The 19,425-nt window shown below is 39.9% G+C and overlaps 2 protein-coding genes across 2 annotated transcripts; one reads left to right on the top strand and one right to left on the bottom strand.

Annotated features, from left to right (window-relative positions):
• Positions 1 to 315: 315 nt before the first annotated feature.
• LOC306820335 (uncharacterized protein) lies at positions 316 to 12,502 on the top strand (the record flags this gene model as incomplete). The annotated part of the gene is made up of 8 exons (XM_079338154.1): positions 316 to 602; positions 1,426 to 1,473; positions 1,795 to 2,832; positions 4,345 to 5,547; positions 5,773 to 5,931; positions 6,098 to 6,190; positions 6,879 to 7,011; positions 12,408 to 12,502. The coding sequence occupies exons 4-8, from the start codon at positions 4,558 to 4,560 to the stop codon at positions 12,500 to 12,502; spliced, it is 1,470 nt and encodes a 489-aa protein (XP_079194280.1). The 5' UTR covers positions 316 to 602; positions 1,426 to 1,473; positions 1,795 to 2,832; positions 4,345 to 4,557.
• Positions 12,503 to 17,221: 4,719 nt separating this feature from the next.
• On the bottom strand, positions 17,222 to 19,192 carry LOC306820334 (zinc finger BED domain-containing protein 5-like; the record flags this gene model as incomplete). Its single annotated transcript, XM_079338153.1, has 1 exon — positions 17,222 to 19,192. The coding sequence occupies one exon, from the start codon at positions 19,190 to 19,192 to the stop codon at positions 17,222 to 17,224; it is 1,971 nt and encodes a 656-aa protein (XP_079194279.1).
• Positions 19,193 to 19,425: the final 233 nt, after the last annotated feature.

Raw genomic sequence — 19,425 nt, 5'->3', positions numbered from 1 at the left:
GTTGGAGCAAAAGCTTTCATGTTTTCTTTTTATGGCTTCAGTGGGGGCAAGTGATGAGCACAGACAGCAGTTCAGTACAACAAAAGACAGAAAGTATTTCAAAAAAGAAGCTACACAGAGCTAGACTTCTTATAGGATTAAAGTGTATCAAGATGTGACTGAAGCGATGTCACCCCAGGCCCGCTCTTTTTTTTTACAGGGGGGTGTGGGAAATTACCTAGACTCTCAGGAGACATCTCTGAACAGAGGTGTCAGAGAGCCACACACTGTAATGCATAACATGGAACTTAATAAAAAATACTAAGTGAACCTAACTCACTTTTCATCAATCTGTTATCAACACTCATTTTACACAAGTAACCTGTAATTAGAAGTTTAAAAAGTTGAACAACTCAGTAAGTCTAAGCTGGGTTGACATAGAAAAAATAAGTTTGTTTTTAGTTTATCAATTCACACATGCGCAAATAAGCCTTCATCTACTTGGCGCTCATTAACTTCCGGATCATGTGCGGGCAAGTCCAGGTGCTGCAGGACGTCCGTGCAACAACAGTGGTTACTTTTGTTGGCATTCTTTTGATTCTTGTGCTTGGAACACTTATTTGGTAAGTAAATTCTTTACTCTTTCGCAACTGAGCGATTGTCTTTTTATTAATAAGTGCGCAGTTCATTGACTTTTTAATTCGGGCTAACGTTAGCTTAACTGAGCCATACAACGGTGGCGACATCGTGTGGAACATGACGGTAAAAAAAAGTTTTTTGGGGGCTCTAGCTAACACACCCGACCCCACAGCATGCAGTCCGTGTGCGTCGCGATACTTATTGCTTTTTATTTCGGCCACGTTGTCTGCCGGAGCAGCGGGTCTGCAGCCGCCCAGCTCAGTCCGCTGCTGCATATCCAGAGACCCGGGCAGTTATCAAGCAGTAAATTCAAAAGTTCAAATGTCGCTTTGGCCTCGTCCTTCGGTATGCATTTAACATAGTCCCTTATTATCTCAACTAATTGGATCGAAAAAAATGTAGACGGCTTCATGTACCATGAAATTTCTTTTTAATTCTTTTTTGGACAGTTAAAAATAATTGATGGATTTTTTTCATCTCAGAACTCAATGACAAAATCAACTAAACTTGAATATCTAGAAACTAAAGCTGTTATTTTATATTTCAAAGTGTAAATTGATTATTCTCAATTTTACATAACCTGGTAAGGTACTTAAGATATTGGGTGTCATACTCAGCTTGCTAGATTATTGTTTACGCTGCTTATGTCAAAGATATATAAATGTAAATATTGGAAATGTCTTTGATATATCTTTAAACTTGCATTAGACAGTACATGTGACGTGTGGTGAGGTTTGGTCATGTTTGTGATTGCAACTTTTTTTTTTTAAAGTTGCCATGAATAGTTTTTTTCTGTCCCCATTTCAGGCTCAAAGGTTTGGTGATCAGACCATCCATTCCATCCAGCACTAAAAGGTGAAATAACATGTCTACAAATAAAATTATTTTTAAGCACTTCTATTTATTTTATGAGTTTGCATACGTTGAATGACTAAATCCATTTAGGAAAGTAAAAAAAATGTGTTTATTCCTATATTGTGACTCCATAAAAATAATTCATTGCACATTTCAGTTAAATCATCTTCTTTCTGAAATGAACAGATGTCTTAACTTACTTTATATTTTTAAACCTGATGTGCTGTTTAAAGGTAGTCCAAACCACAACTTTATAGTCAGGAAAGTGTGATGGTTTCATTGTATTTGATACTTAAACTTGTATATTTTCTTTCTTTTCAGACATAACAACCAGATCAATAACTTCCAATGCAGTGGACCTGTAAGTATTGCACATTTTGCACTGAAAAGAGAGGCTACTTATTGAAGCATTACCGCTTAAACATGGGTGCCACACTCGAATGTCACCACTCCCATGTCTTCATGGGGATTGTCTATGCACATTTAAATCTTTTAATGCTCTGAAGGTACACTTATCAACATGGCACACTCAAAATGATCATGGAAAAGTAAGTGAAAGTGAATTTCACTGTCAGCTGTGTGACTATGTGGAGCCTTGCACAGAAGCAGACTTTTTCACCCATTTGCGAAGACATTTAAAGCTAAAGCAAAAGGTTACTTGTCCATATCAAGGCTGCAACTTCCAGAGCAATGTTTATTCCACCTTTAATGCACATCGAAGCAAAGAGCATCAGATGCAAAGTAAGATGTCATTCAAACCAGAAATAGTTTCAGGCAGTGCACTTGAAGATCTTCCACCTAATCTGAATGTACAGCCTGAGGACAGTGTCCTTGAAGTTGATGATGTTGAGTTTGATGTTAGTGAGTTGAGCGAAGACGTGGACGACTTGCAGAGACGAGTGGAACATAACGTAGCTGCTCTTTTTCTGAAAATGTCATCAATTCTTAACATCTCCGAAAATGCCCTGCAAGAGGTTATAGAGCAGATCAACCAAATTTATTTACTGTCACTGCCATTGTTGTACTCCTCAATTCAGAGAATTCTAAATCAGCATTGTGGAGATGTTGATGATTCTTTAGTGAGTGAAATAGTCAAAGTAGTTACTGACAATAATGTATTTCTGAAATGCACTTCTAATGGGGGATCATTGTCAACTGCTAGGAAGAGAATGTCATACATTTCAAGAGAATTCTCTTTGGTAATGCCTGTTGAGTTTTTCTTGAAAAATGACAAACAGACAGTTGTGTACATCCCCATTCTAAAAATGCTGCAGACATTGCTAAACAATAGAGACATTTTGGAAAAGGCCATGTCACCTGAGGAAAAAAAATCCCAGGGATACAGATCTCACAGGGATGGTTCTCGCTTTAAAGACAATACTCTCTTAACAGAAGAAGAGTTCAGGATTGCACTTTGCTTATACATAGATGATTTTGAGGTGGCTAATCCCTTGGGAACCTCCAGAAAGAAGCACAAGCTATGTGGTGTCTACTGGGTACTGGGCAATCTGCACCCTAAATATCGATCCTCTCTTCATTCCATTCAGCTAGCTCTGCTTTGCAAAGTTGGCAACATCAGAGAGTATGGTTATGATGAAATTCTTCACCCTCTCATTCAGGACCTTGTTTTCCTTGAGCAACATGGTGTATATGTCGAGCAGTTGGGAGCCAGCATAAAAGGCACTGTATTATATGTTGCAGCAGACAATCTGGCTGCCCATTCTTTGGGAGGGTTCTTTGAAAGCTTCACAGTTAGTCAGATATGCAGATTCTGTATGGCCAAGCGTGAGGAAATACACACACAAACAAGTGCAGACAGGCTCATTTCAGCTAAGAACAAAAGAAGATCATGACAAACATGTACAAGATGTCTTACAGGATTCCACTATGGCTCAACAATATGGTGTAAAAAGAAGCTGCCCACTTAGTGAGAGCTTGGAGCACTTTCATGTAGTCGATGGTTTCCCACCAGACCTGTTACATGATCTTCTGGAGGGCGTGGTTCCAGCTGAACTGGCCTTGTGCTTGAAGGCACTGATATCAAAGGGATACTTCTCACTTGAATCCCTGAATGTGGCCATTAAACAGTTCCCATATACATTTTCAGACAGAACCAACCAACCCCAGCTCATCACAAAGAACTTTTCCTCCAAAGGAACTATCGGGTTGAATGGTCATGAAAATTGGGCACTTCTCCGATTATTGCCACTACTTATTGGTCATCACATTCCTGAGGGGGATGAAACTTGGGAAGTTTTAATGAACTTAAAAGACGTAGTGGAATTGTCTGTGTCCACAAGCTTTACAGAGGAGATGGTGTACTATCTTGAATGCAAGATCACAGAACATAGAGCTCTGTTTCAGAAAGTTTTCCCAAACGAAAAACTACGGCCAAAGCATCACTACATTGAGCACTACCCTCAGTTAATTCAAACATTTGGTCCGTTAACTAATGTGTGGACAATGCGTTTTGAGGGAAAACACAAGTTTTTTAAAAATGTTGTGCGTCACACACTCAATTTTAAGAACATAGCCCTTACTTTAGCTGTAAGACACCAGAAAATGATAGCCTTCCATTTAGCTTCAACGTCCTTTTTCCGACCATCTGTTGAAATGAATAAAGTCAAGTCTGTGATGGTTGCCACTTTTCCAGAAAATGTGCAGCACTTTCTTCATGAGAGGAATGCCCAGCAGAACACAGTCCTTGTAGCATCTTCTGTCTGCATTGATGGCATTAAGTTCAGTGCTGACATGGTCATTTCAGTTGGATCGTGCTCTGGGCTTCCAGAATTCAGACAAATAGCAAAGATTGTGGTGATCAATACCGACATAATATTTGTCTGCAGACACATGACCTCATGGTTTGATGAGCATCTTCGAGCATATGAGCTCTGCAGCAGCCATTTGTCCGCCCTCTTGGTAACCCAGATGTCTGAATTGAATGATATTTTCCCCTTGTCCCTTTACAGAGTTAGAGGGAAACAGTTTGTTACTTTGAAACGGTACATTGTATGCTGAAATGTAACACTGAAATGTGAAAATCTAACACAGATTTCTCCTATTTTCTCAGGTTAAGTTATCAAAATGGCTCAAAAGTTATTGCTGAGAGTTGTCATTGATGAAGATGATATTAGAAAAGTAACTTTAAATGAGAGACCGGATTCTATTGAAGATTTAAAAGTGCAACTGAAGGATAAACTGTCGCTGCAGTATGACTTTAAACTGCAGTATGAAGATCAAGACTTCAGCAATGCTCTTTGCAATCTCACTGAAATAACAGATTTGCCTGATAAAGCTACACTGAAAATCATCCCTCTCATGACTCTGCATGTAACAGCCCTGCCATCGCCAACCACAACTTCAGACACTGAGTGCAGCACTGCAGACACTGAGATTCTCTCTAGCCCAGCAACATCACCTTTGTTGAGAAAACAGTGGCCAGAATTCTTTGATATACCCAATTTCTCAGTTGATGTTGCATACAGACTCAGACAAGGAGATCTTGCTTTTATGAAAGATGGCACACGAACAGCTCTGACCCGAGATATGAAGCATGACATACTGGAAAAGCTTGCAGAGACAATGTACTCTTACAAGGCTTATCCTGAAGACGACAACTTCAGCAGTGTTGCAAAAGCATTGATTAGCAAGCACCCTGGCCTAACTGAGCCTGGTTCTCAGCCAGGATGGTACGGCTGGAAGAACAGTCTTAAATTTAAGATGGCTAACTACCGAACTAAGCTTCGAAAAGCTGGATGTGAGGATGTCTCAATCAATGGGGGTAAAAGGAGTAAAGGCAACCCAGAGGGAGACTCATCCAGCAAGAACATTAAACGGCCAGAAAGAGGCGAAGCAAACTATCTGCCGAATTTACCTGAAGGACATAATGAAACAAGTCTTGAAAATGACAGACAGACTCTCATTGAGGAAATGAAGAAAAGAAGACCAAATGGCATCCTCATCTCCAAAATGATGGACCAGACATTCCCACTACGCAGACAAGAGATAGTTAAAAATGAGCCTGAGGTGAAGAACATGATTGAAAGATGGCCAGCACTGTTCACGGAAAGACAGGTAAGCCATGATCAAAGCCATGAGGCCAGAAATATCAGTTGTAGGATCATAAACTCTGTTGTTTTGTTTGTTTTACACAAGATAATACAAATCAATATTTTCTGTTGGTAAGAAAGTGGCATGGACTATTCTCATTTGTTTGAAAACGGTGTTACACATTTAGCAAGCTGGAAGCATACCTCAACTTTCTATGTTATAAGCAGACATTCCCCTTTTATTTTTCAGGTATTTGCTGAGTTTAATAGAATTGCCAGCAAGAATCTTGAGGGAGAATTCTTTGAGGCTCTTGACCAGCACACGCCACGTTTCATCAAACTCTTCAGATCCAAAAAGGGAACTGTTGGACAGAAACTGACGGAGTTAATGCAGCAAATCAACTTGGTGGTAAGTAATTTCATATCGTTAAGGTATTGTTAATTTAATGTATATTTATAACACTACTTCAAAATTAGAACCTTAATACAGACTAACCTATTTTGCTCCTTGTCTGACTTGGATTGTGCCTTTATAAATTTGTCTCCTAGCTGATCTTTTGTGTCTCTATCATTAGACATCAGATGTGACTTCACTGCGCTCCGTTGTCCTCAAAGGCATTCCCGTTGTAGTTGGCGATGACTCCAGTGAATTCTACAAGACATGCTTGGTAAGTACTTCCACACAAAAAAGTACAAATACATTTTTGACAAATCATATTCATTACTCAGAATAGAGCAATGCAACTATATCTGCACAATAATCAGGAAAGTCTGTAGGTTTCTGTACAGCGACACATGTTTTGGGCTCAAGTTCCTCCACTTGTCTGATAGATATGTAAACAATAATTTAACTAGGGTAGGGAGGGAGGGTGCGAGGCGCCAAAATGTAAAAAGTAAGCCGCTGCGATGGATGTTGGGGTCCAATTAATGAAGAATATACTTTGGGGGGGGGCACCAAATTTTAATCACCTGTTCCTTGGCCCATTATCAACATTTCCTGAAAATTCCATCAAAATCCGTTCATAACTTTTCAAGTTATTTTGCTAACAGACTGACAGACAAACACCAGCAAAAACATAATCTCCGCTTCGCGCTTGGCGGAGGTAATAAAATTGCAGGAGTTGTAATCAGTAGTAAAAAATCAGTGTCACTGGTCAAAAATGTACTTACTACTATGCTTCTATAGCTTTTGTTTTTTATGCCACATATATTTTATTGGCTACAGTGCAGCGTGCATGTATATTCAGAGCTCTATTCTCCAGGAAATGAAAAACACCCAAAAATATTCTAAGAAGAAGATTAAATCTGTTGGGATACAAGCATAACTTGCTGATATATGTTGCGTTTCTTTTGTAGGATTCAACAAGAGATGAGGCCCTAGCATCTGTTACGGTTGGTGTGCTTACTGTTCTCAGTGAAGACAGTCTTCAAGAGGGTCCGAGCTCAATGTACCTTCAGCCCATCTCCACAGCAATCGTACTTGAGGGAGGTATTGTCATCGACAACATTAAAGACTTTCCTCAAGCAGTTTGCCTGTTATTTGGGCTTACATATGCTTTACACTTGGATTACCCAAAATGCATGGCAAATACACTCAAATTCATTCAGACTGTAATGCTTGGGTTGGGGAAGAAAACCCTCCCGCCAAAACTGCTTACTCTGAAAAACAGTCTACTGGCTTAGACCAGTGAAGACTCATACGCTAACAGATAGCACTTGGTTGAAACATTATTGTTGTGATAAAAGAGTTGAATACTTTTTGAAATGTTACTCTCTGTTGTGAGAGAAAAGTTAGAAGCTTTTGTGAAATGTTACACTCTACTGTTACAAGTGTAAAGTTTTATACTTTGTAAAATATTGCTCTCTATTGTTATGAGGGAAAAGTTAAATACTTGAATTTTTACTCGTGAAAGAAAAGTCAGAGTTTTGTGATGGTGTTTTGAAAAGTAAGACAAAGGAGGCAAGAATAAAATGGCCGGCAATGCATCGAGCAATGGTTTTGCATTTATACTCTGGAAAGTTTTAATCAAGTTCTTCTGATATGTGATCCAAATACCTACAAGTGTTGATCTTTTCTAGGAAAGTGTTGTTTTGTTTGAACCCAGGACTGATGCTAAATTTGAGAAAAAACTGTTTGTTGTAATCCGTTTCATCAGAAATGCACTTAAATATTTTCACAGTCATGTGGTGAACAGGTGCCATGACACCAGATTGCTTATAGGTCAGGGGTCCCCAATCCTGGTCCTCGAGGGCCACCATCCTGCATGTTTTAGATGCTTCCCTCTTCCAACACACCTGATTCAAATGATCAGCTCATCATCAAGCTCTGCAGAGGCCTGATAACGATCCTGATCATTTGAATCAGGTGTGTTGGAAGAGGGAAACATCTAAAACATGCTGGATAGGGGCTCTCGAGGACCAGGATTGGGCACCCCTGTTATATAGGTCTTTCTATTAAGGTGCAAGGAAAAATCCATAAAAATGGGTTTCATTTTGCTTGACTACAATAATACAATATATGCACATTTCATGTTCCGCTGTTGTTTGAGCTAATGGTTACATACTTGAATATACACAAGATTAATATTTGGGGACATGATACTGCACTCTTGAGGCTGAACAATAGATGAAATTCATATTGCTATGGTAAGTGTAACTAACATTACAAAAACTACAGACAATTTAAAAGTAGTTTAAAAATACATTTTACATATGACAGGATGGAGAACAGTTTTTTTATTGATAGTTGTAAGGTCATTATAAAAGAATTGAGATTTAAAATACAAAGCAAGCAAAAGTAAATTTTAAATTGGACAGTGTTGAAATCATAAAATGGCAATATTATACACATTTATTGTTCAGCCCATATCTATCCAATATTCAACTTTGGTTTAATTACTTTTGTGCATTTGAAAATAAATGTTTTAATGCTACAGAATCAAACTAAAGAGTGTTTTCAATGCATTGTTTTAAGGTAGTTACATTTCACATAATGTATTTATAGATAAATTTAATTTTGTTTCTCTCACTTCAGGGAAACACATTTTTTTAATTAGGTGAACATAAAAAATAATGAGTGATTAGAACTAAGTGTTAAGTTGTGGTTATTGATTGATTTAAGTAGCGTTAAATTTGTTCTAATCAGTGCAGAAAAAACAAAAAAATTAAGTTATCACAAAGAATGACCTAAGTTGCATGAACTTAAAAAAAATATGTAAGTAAAGTATTGCACGCTCAAAATAATTAAGTTGTCTTTACTCATCATATTTAAGTCAACTTTACTAAATTTTTTTGAGGCAACGAGTTTGCATACTTTTTTTAAGTAAGGTCAACTTATTATGTTTTACAGTGCAGGAGGGCCTCCTCCTTCGCAGACAGTACCATACGAATGTAAATGTTATTTGATTATCACAGAGTCACTGTCTCCAGACAGACAGAATACACTAAACTTTAAACAACCATTGTAATGTAAGATCACCATTTGTTAAGTGTAAGGTCACCTCCCCATATCGCTCTGTATTGTATAAAAGGACTTGTAATGTAAAGGTTCGGAAGAAGATGCTCTGGCCTCTCCTCCGTGCTGCACGTATTAAAAGAGATCTGATTCAAGCGCCGCCGTGAATTTTCTTCTTGAGAATTAGCAACTCTCCACCTCGTAAAAGGAGAATTTTCCACGACATTATGGCGACGAGGATGGGATAGACGTCCCGCTGATTGTTCCCTGAGACTGAACTGAAGGAGCTGCCGGACGGGGAAATTCCGCTCCGACAAACGGAGATTTTGGATCCCACCTGACGTCAGATACAGGGTGCAGACAGCGGACGCTCTATCTAAGTGAGTACGGCGTTTTGAATCATTTGCTCAATTTGTAAAAGCCTAGGTAGCTGAAACGTAATTTAAGTCCTTTGGGGTGGTTTCAGTTATGCTTTTCGAGTCCATATAGTGTTTTATGGACGCCATGCCCATGTAATGCCGGTCTTGGAGGTTTAATTCCCATACCCTGCGTGGTGATGGAGGTTGATGTGTAGTGCGTTTTGTTGATGTGTTGTGCGTTTTATATGTTTAGAGTGTCTTAAACGAGAAAAGTTGAGAAAAAGAAAAAACGAAAAATGAAACTAAAATATCTAACGAACAGCACGAGGCTGTCTGCACTTAAAGAATAAAACATGCGAAACAACGATTATTATATATATACAAGGCCCCACTACAATAAAATGGGCGTATGAGTGATAATCAAAATAAAAACTTTGTTTGCGACATTCAGTGTCTGGCATGCAGATTGTATGCTATTGAGGTGCGTTGCTCGGAACTTTATGTGTCATACAAACCACCTGGCTGAATTAAGTTGCAAAAAGTTTTAGTGTGTGTTTGATAAGATCCAACCATACACTGTATGGGAAGATCAGTGTGATTGTGAAGTTGTGTGAGTGATAAGCCCATTGAACGTTTAAGCACATCTGTCCCAGTGAGTCACTGAAAACATGAGAAACAAAACGGGGAAAAATAAACATTTATATCTGATTTTTTCTTTTTCTGACAGGCTCTGCTGAATTAAGAGCAGACAAATGGGGAATATGTGATTTAAAGATGTTCAACTTTAGCAGTTTCTCACACATGAGATGTCTTCTATTAAAAGAAATTAAGCACAGAATGTTTTATGATGGCGTTGAGTATGTTAGACTAAAAGGTAAAAATGAAAGTAGGGAAGAAAAGATAGACTGATTATTTTGTTTTTTCAAAATTAGTAGAGATTGAAAGGAAAGAGAAATGAGGTTTTAAGCAAGAAATGAAGGACAAGTAGAAATGTAGGGTTAGATTTTAAGATGTGACTTCCTCCTCTGTCTCCACACCTACAACTCTGCAGCAACACCTCCTCCACAGGAGGTCAAGCACACCAGACGAACTCTTAGAAAGAAGGGGGGCCGACCAACATAACCGGATTTAAAAGCCTTCTTTCCGTCTCCTTAAGCAAGTAACTCTGTTTCTCCAAGAAAGAATTTTTACACAGGCCATGTCAACCAAACATGAAGGAGGTTGCAGAGGAAACGCCTGAAAAAGACTGGAGATTGATGGGCCACAGAGTCCTGGACAGAGATTGCCACCAAAAAGCAAAAGGAGAAGAAGACGGGGTCCATATCGAACTGAAAGTGCAACAGCACTGACTCCAAGAACAATGCTACAAGAGGGAAGGAGATGGGAATCCTGAGTTTAATACAAGATCCAGAAGAATCCTGGTCACATTCACCACCTGAAGGTGTCTGTTGTAGGATTCCTCTTGACACAGCCAGAGGAGACAGTGGAGGAAGGTCAGAGTAGTGAACAGCACATACAGAGACACACACACACTCACACACCCACACACACACACACCTACACACACACAGAGAAAACACTGATTCGACTGACAAAGAATAAACATTGCAACTAACACTGTAATGGTAATTAAAACTTTAAACAATTTTGAATTTTAGAAATATAATAGCATATTATATTGTTTTCCAGTCAAAATTTAATTTTAGACGAGATTAAAAGATATCCATTTAGTCCTGAGACTGTTTTGAAATCATTGTTTTATAAATTAAGGTGCTATTGTTGAACTTTTCTAAATCTCACCATACCTCCCCCATTGTGCCTGAAGAAAAAAAAACCAGATTGGGGTTGGAATTCATTAAAATACTTAAGGGATGTAAATAGGGGTGGTCAGCATCCGGCAGATGTCTGTAACACCAATGTTAATCAGCTTGGGTTTTTTAGTTGTTTTAACAAATGCAAATTCTAACATTTCTTTTCATCTTGACTCACAGTTCTGGGTTGCTTTCACAATCAATGGTGCATTTTATTATTGGATGAAGATACCATAGGGTGTTTTTTCTCCAATTTTCACTCTGGATTTAAATAGAGCTGAGAAATTAGTTTCTATCAACCATTGTGTATTAATACACTTGTTCAGTATGTTGACAATGTCTGTGTATATATTTCCCTATGCAGAGGCATTGTCAAGCTGAGACAGTGTTTGTTGTTTGTCCATTTTTGTTTTCTGGCAGAAAACGGTCTTAAATTTTGCAGGACAAGTTTGCAAACTATTTTAGTTTTTTAAAAAAATGTATTATTTTACTCCGGAGTTTCATAAATTTGGTCCTGATTTACGTCCACAATCTTGGATGTTAAGAAACTGCAAAAACAAACAAACGGTTGCCTAATTGGTTTGAACAGGCTATTGTTGTCCATGGATTTTATAAAATGGTGGAGATCTCCCTACCCCCACACATGGGGGTAGATATTTGGCCATGACTGACTTTTTTGACTTGAACTCCTGACACAGATAAAGCTTCAACTGACTTGACACAAGCTTTATCGAGTTCCCTCTGTCTATGACTACCAGACACTACCAACCTTTTTAAATCTTTTTGTGAACTCATGTGATTTTAAAATGAAGAACAGTCTTAACCTTACTCTTTACAGCTCAAGATGAAGAACCACACCCCTGTCTGTGTCAAAACCAAGAGATGCACTCTTTGACACTCCTTTCATTAACTTTGATTTTGTTTTCTTTATAAGATGTTTCTGCTATGAGATCCAACAGATGGATCCCCTTGTGTCTCATCTATGTACTAACACTGCTAACCTGTCTGCTCAGGCAGCTGTCATTTCATCAGCATGTAAATGTCAGCTCATACAGGTGCTAATGACCCAGAGTCACTGGGATTTGAAGCTCCTGGGACTGCTGCTCTTTCACCTGTCTCCCCCACTCTACAAATGTTTTATCTGTCCAAAATGTTGTTTTTTCCCCTCAAAGATATCTCTGTGCGTCAAAAGTTTGACACATGGTCTTGACCATGTGTCAAAGGGGTGGATAACCATGTTTTCTAAGTTGTCTTCCCTAAGGTGAAAGCGGCCCTTCTGGGGACTACATTGGTGAGACTCCACAACATCCAGCCTGGAGATGGAAAGGACCTGAGAAGGAAGCATGGACGTTTTAACGACGGTGGACAAGAACCAGATCTGGAGCTGCTGACAACAACAACTGCTGAACTGAGAGGGACACCTGGAGATGATGACAACATCCACTGACGAGCGGATAGCTGAGAGGGATACCAAGATCCATACATCACTGCAAACCTTTTCCGAGCCATGGCACCGACGGAAGAACGACGATCTAACCTACGCAGTGCTGAGAGAGGATGCCGTGGGACGATTACCTATCATCAACTGATTCACTACACTGATACTTAGACACCCCATCTCTTACAGAAGGGTAAACATGGACTGTGTGCAACAACAGATGAAGACACAAGATTCAACACAGGATCGGAACATCCAACAAGGGCATGATCTAAAAACTTGCCACAGAGAACTGTTTCAACAACATAAGTGCCTATTTTGTTATTATTTTGTTTTGTTTTTGTTTTATTTTTACTTTTTATTTGTTTTCATTCATTTCCACTGTAACGAACAGTCTGTTTTATAATGACCTTGTATGGTAATTTCTACAAATGTTGTGTTGACACTTTGTGTCAAAAGGGAGGAATGTGGGAAATTACCTAGACTCAGGAGACATCTCCGAACAGAGGTGTCAGAGAGCCACAGGAGGGCCTCCTCCTTCGCAGACAGTACCATACGAATGTAAATGTTATTTGATTATCACAGAGTCACTGTCTCCAGACAGACAGAATACACTAAACTTTAAACAACCATTGTAATGTAAGATCACCATTTGTTAAGTGTAAGGTCACCTCCCCATATCGCTCTGTATTGTATAAAAGGACTTGTAATGTAAAGGTTCGGAAGAAGATGCTCTGGCCTCTCCTCCGTGCTGCACGTATTAAAAGAGATCTGATTCAAGCGCCGCCGTGAATTTTCTTCTTGAGAATTAGCAACTCTCCACCTCGTAAAAGGAGAATTTTCCACGACAGGGGGAGGAGGGCGGGGTTAAAGTGCTTCTGCACTCAGGTCAACATGTCACGGAGGACCAATCAAATCTGTGTATCTCCAAATACATTGACCTGCAGCTTTGGTGCCATCAGCATCCGATGTGAAAGTGCATGGGCCGGTTCCTCCCCAGCTTTAGGGCCCCTGTTTAAATGCCCAAGATGACAGCAGAATTAAACACGTCAACAAAGTTGAGCAAAAAGAAAAAGTAAGTTTAAGTCTTCAGAACTATATTTTCTATTCATGAAAACTGTACTGAGTATTACTTTAACTCAATATAAAAAATCAGGGTGGGTAATTTCATCCAGACACACTTTTTAAGATTTTGGTTAAAATTGTCTTTAGGCCCTGACAGAAATTAGTAATTCATGTGATCTGAAAAAAAAAAAAATCTGGTATCTGTAGCAGTTGTAAACAAGTTCAACCGATGTCGGCACTCGGTACACATTTTATGAAGCAATCATGCCTCCCTGTCTCCCTGCTCACACTCTACCCCATGCATGCACAAGCCCACATTCAAAGCATGAGCTGAAATCAGCTTCTGGACCAATGGCGCTTGTGCATGTAAGTGAGCAGCACAGAGGGGAGGGGGAGGGAATTAATAAAGTACAAATTATTATTATTAATTAATTATTATATTTATTATTATTACTATTAAAAACTAGCATAAATAAGGGTGGGGCTCCTTTAAATTATAGCTAGTTGCTCAAATAATTCTGTAACTAACCTCACAATGAAGCAGTTTTATGATATGATATGGATATATATTTATGATACATTATTATATTATATTATATTATAATATATTATTATTATTATTATTATATTCACAGGATATAATACTACAGTAGTCCTTCCTCTGGCTTGCAGTGAATCTCCCTCATAATTTCCTGCTGTCTTTTCAAATCTTTTCACCCTGACTTTATGTGGAAAATTTACCCGGGTTGGCTGGCAGGAAGAATTCAAGGTAAAGTCAGAGTGACACATTGGCTGTTTTCATTCATATCACACAGCCCACCATGAACATTTTAAGAACTTTTCAGATTTGTAAAGATACCAAGTCACTCCACTTAACTTTTTACTGTATGTGTGCCTTTTTGGGAACTTTTTTGTGCTGATATTAGACAAAGAAAATCACTTTCCTAGGTTTATTGTTCTAACAGACCATCTAAGCAGACCATGCTCAGCTTTTTAGGGTAGTAAAATTCAAGTATTTCTTTATTCATACATCAGATCTTGTCATGACTGTGCTCACTATCTGCCTTGTAAGTTGACAAAAATGGATTTTTGATTTGTGGCTGATCATGCAATCGAGTCTTTTACCTGCAGAGGACAGCAGGCCATACTGATAGGAAGGTCAGTAGGGTTTACCTGCTGCTCAACAAGATGAAAGAAATGTGTACAAGGGATAATCACCAAGAACTGATAGTTGCATAATGAAAGGGTTAGATGCTTTTTGAATCAGACAAAAAACAGAAAAGAACAGATAGAGGCAGTTTGATACCAAGAGTGTTTCTCCCTTATCTAAAATATTCAACAGATTTAGACGTTGCATTTTTATTGCATGAATTATGTCACACAGACAGTATGTTTGCAGAATTTGTGTAATTGCAATTCTGCAATTCTGAGTCTGGAAGAAGTCTCTCAGCCCCTGTTAAACTCAGACCTGAGTTTAGCTTTATTATGTTTTTTTTAAAGCAGGAGGCTTAGAAAGAGGCATCTGCAGGGAAAACACTAGGGGCCTGATTTACTAAGATCCCAATTAAAGAGTACTAAATTGCGTGTTCACTGCAAAAGTTTGCACGTTTGGCTTGTGGGCGTTTTGCGGGCGATTTACTAGGAATATTTGCGTGAGTGACGACAGGTGCAAACCTTGTGGAGGCAGTAGTATTTCAGACAGGCTTTTGCTTTTACGTCATGGAGACGGAAAGCAGGATGACTGCAAGCGCAAAATAAGTATTTGTGAGAGAATGCAAATGAACATCCAGTATTTTCAAGTAATCAAGCAGATAAATCTGAATATATCAAAAGAAAAAACGTGGCTTATATGAGAACCTCGGTATTATACAGGGCTTCTCTTTTCTTCCCTCCCTCCTTTGAATGAATTGTCATACATTGCGCAGGAGGTGCGAGTCCTCTGTGGCACTGGTGCTCAGTGTGTGTGCCACCTGTGCCATTTTTGTACACCAGAAGCTCAGCGATATGTCTGATTGGACATAAATACCATGGCAACAGGTACTGAAGTTGGGGGTACAAGCAGTGATGGGCCACCCAATCCAAGCGTCCTACAACGCAGCAGCAGGGGAGAGGGCTATAGAGTTAAGAGAGGAGCACTTTGGAGCGCACAGGAGACACGCAACCCGAGAAAAAGGAAATGCCCTGTTTAAAATGTAATGTTGGCGAGAAGAGAGAAATAGGAAAACATAAATGTCAATGTTGAAATTCTTTAGAATGCAGAGGCTGTGAATGTTCACTTATACTTTAATCATGGTGTTTCTTTTAAAGTATTGAAGCAAGATAAAAAAATAAATGCATTACATTTATTTTTCTGTCATTTAATGTTAACAGGTCTTTTATTGAGCCTGTGTCTCCTCCTAACTGCAGCTTGTTGTGCGTAACGCTGGGCTCTTGGATTAGCACGTTCCTTTCAAAGGTGTTAAATTTAGACACTGTCACAATCACCGCAATTTTTGCCTGGCTTGGTAAATGGCATTGTGTGTACTAACTTAACTTCTTTTTCTTCTTTCTTCTATTTTCTTCTCCCAGTATTTTTCACGCTGGGGCAGAAACGCTTCATATTGCATATTTATTTTAAGGCAAACATACTATTTGGACAATACAAGTTGTTTTGCTCATGTTAAAGATGCAATCCTCACTGCACGCTGTTAGTAGATCAGAGAGCATATTTTTTGCTGGTGGTATCAGTTTGCACAAGTTTTAATACACGCAAACATTTAGCAAATCAGGCCCTAGAGGACACTGAAGTGTAACCCTTAAGGCAGTGGTTCTCAAACTTTTTACAGTGAGTACCACCTGAGAAAATATCGAGCTCTCCAAGTACCACCATTATGACCAACTTGAACATACAGTAGTGAAGGTTCATGGTATTAGTTATGGACAGTTTACAAAAGAGGCATGCTTACTCTGAATATGAGGATTATTTATTGGTAACTGTTGCCAGCTACAGCCACACTGTACACGTACACAACAGTGCATCATAACAGGCACTTAAACTCATCCTAACAAGGTGTGGCGCCTCTTTATCTCTCATACACACAGCAAGTGAGAACATAAAGAATAACAGCTGTATTTCATTCACACACACACACACACACACACACACACACACACACACACACACACATTCATACATACAGTAGGCTGGTAGAACCATAAGTGTTCTGTTTCTTTTTTTAAAATCTTCTAATCTAGGTCACAGATAATCCAAATTCCAAAGTGTTTTTTTTAGTAACAAAGATATAAAACATAAAACATATGTGAATGAACATTCATATTAGAAAAGTCAGTGCATTATGTCGGTATGAACAACACATGATGACAAAAAAACAAAAACACACACCTGTCTGAACATTATCAGGCTCAATACAGTCTTTCAGTCTCGCTTTGACCAATGTGTCCTTACTGTCCTTACTCTGCTACTTAGAAATATAACCTGTAGCAACATTACAGGAAAAAGGGGATCAATGAACCACTCACAATCATTAAGAACTGGCCAGCATATTAATTATTAGTTATCAACTTACATACTCCTAATGAGAGGGGTGCGCCTGTCTCTGTGCACACAGTCCTGTGATGTCTGGCTCGATCGTGGTCAGCTTCAGTCTCAGGTCTGGCTCAGCATCCATCCTACTTCTGTTTTTTGTCTTAATGACGGCCAGTGAAGAGAAGCCTTTCTCGCACAGATAGGTTGTCGCGAAAGGAAGGAGAAAGCGCACGGCCTTATCCGAAAGCGCAGAGTATTCCCTGCATTGCTGTATCCAAAAGTCCAACAGCGACTGTTTTTTGAAACCAGTCTTCAAAGTTTCATCACAAGACAGTTCTATTAGACTCTCCTGCTCGCAAACAGTAAAATCCTTGGGGATTTCAGAGGTTTCAATACTGAATGGGTTTCTCATCCAGCTGGTCAATTCGGGCGTCACTGGGAAATATTCCCTGAACTGTTGTCTCAGGGAGGCGAGGTGCGCAGCGATGTTGTCCCTGACCCCGTCATCAAGTTGCAGCTCGTTGTCAGACAGAAAACTCTCCAAAGCGGGGAAAGCTGAAATATCACCTGCCATGGCTTTGGTTTCGAACAGCTCCATCTTTTTCAGCATTGCGTTGACTTTGTCCTGCACATCAAAAATGCTGACAGAGAGTCCCTGTAGTCCCAAATTCAGTTCGTTCAAACGGGAGAAAATATCTGACAAGTATGCCAGCTGACTGAGCCATACAGTATCCTCAAAAACATCTGCTATGGGGAAGTTTTTGTCCTGTAAGAACACCTGGACCTCTCTGTCCAACTCGAAAAGCCTTGAAAGCACCTTACCTCTTGACAACCATCTGACTTCTGTATGAAGCAGGAGCTGGACATGCTCGCTGCCCATTTCATCACAGAGTACGTGAAACAGGCGAGCATGCATCGGTCGGGCCTTAATAAAGTTAACTGTTTTTACAGCTGAGTCAAGCACTGACTTAAGCTCATCGGGCATCTTCTTCACTGCAAGTGCCTCCCGATGTATGCTGCAGTGTGTCCATCGCATCTCAGGTGCCACCTCCCGAATCCGGGCTGCTACTCTGCTGTGGCGGCCTGTCATCGCCCTGGCGCCGTCGGTGCAGACTCCGACACACTTTTCCCAATCGATTCCGTTCTCTTGCATGAAGGTGTTCAGTAGCTGGAATATGTGCTCGGCTGTAGTTCTGGTCTCCAGTGGTCGGCAGAACAGAAAATCCTCCTGAGCTGCACCATCGCACTCATATCTGACGTACACAAGCAAATTAGCCAAATCTGCAACATCGGTCGTCTCATCCAGTTGGAGGGAATAATACCGACTTCTTTTGATGCGCTCAGTCAGTGTCTTTTTAACGTTATCTGCCATGATCCGTATTCTCCGTGACACTGTGTCGTTTGAAAGTGGCACCAAGTTTAATTGTTGAGCAGCTTTCTCCCCGCACATGATGTGCGTCATTTCTTTGGCTAATGGTAGACACAGTTCCTCGCCAATCGTGTGTGGCTTTCCGGCTTTCGCTATACGGAGGCTGGCACGGTATGAAGCCGCCTGTGCTTTGGCCGTGGATGTAACACAGGACTGCATTGTGGACTTGGACTGCTTCAGCTCGTCCCGCTTTCTTAGAAAAAAGTCCAAAGGTTTATCTTTCATCGCTGTGTGTTTGGTTAAAAGGTGCCGTTTGAGGTGCGATGGTTTCATTGATTCATTGCTGAGGACTTCACCACATACCACACACTGGGGCCTCGGCTCTTCTTCGGTCCCACGCCAACTAAATCCAAGTTTGAGGTAACTGGAGTCATATTTCCTGACCGCTTTGCGCCGCTTGGTGCTGGTGGGTGCTGTGGACGCTTCACCGGCACCTCTCGAGTAGCCGCTAGCACTTATGCTAGCTCCACTGTTGTCATCTTCTTCGTTTTCAAGGTGGCTGCCTGAAAGATTCTCCTCCTGAATTGCAGTCCTCTTAGTAATAGTTCCAGTTTGAAGCCACGATTGCAGTGTTCTTGAACCACTCATATTTCCTCTCTACATTTTACCTGTTTATCTTTTCACACAGTTCAACTCATGACTTATCTGATAAGTCATGAGGAGACAATTATAAGCTAGGCTACTTGAGACATGATAAGTCTTATCATGTCTCAAGTAGCCTATGCACGGCGTAAGTGCATGAACCGGACTACGTAGCATGAACCGGGTGATGTAGCAGGCGGATATTGAGACAAACATAATGGAAAGACATGCTTATTTTA

Source organism: Symphodus melops (genome assembly GCF_947650265.1).
Source record: "Symphodus melops genome assembly, chromosome: 2".
In the NCBI taxonomy this organism is placed as follows: domain Eukaryota; kingdom Metazoa; phylum Chordata; class Actinopteri; order Labriformes; family Labridae; genus Symphodus; species Symphodus melops.
Note: the sequence above shows the minus strand (reverse complement) of the source record. Positions and strands in the feature narration are given on the sequence as shown.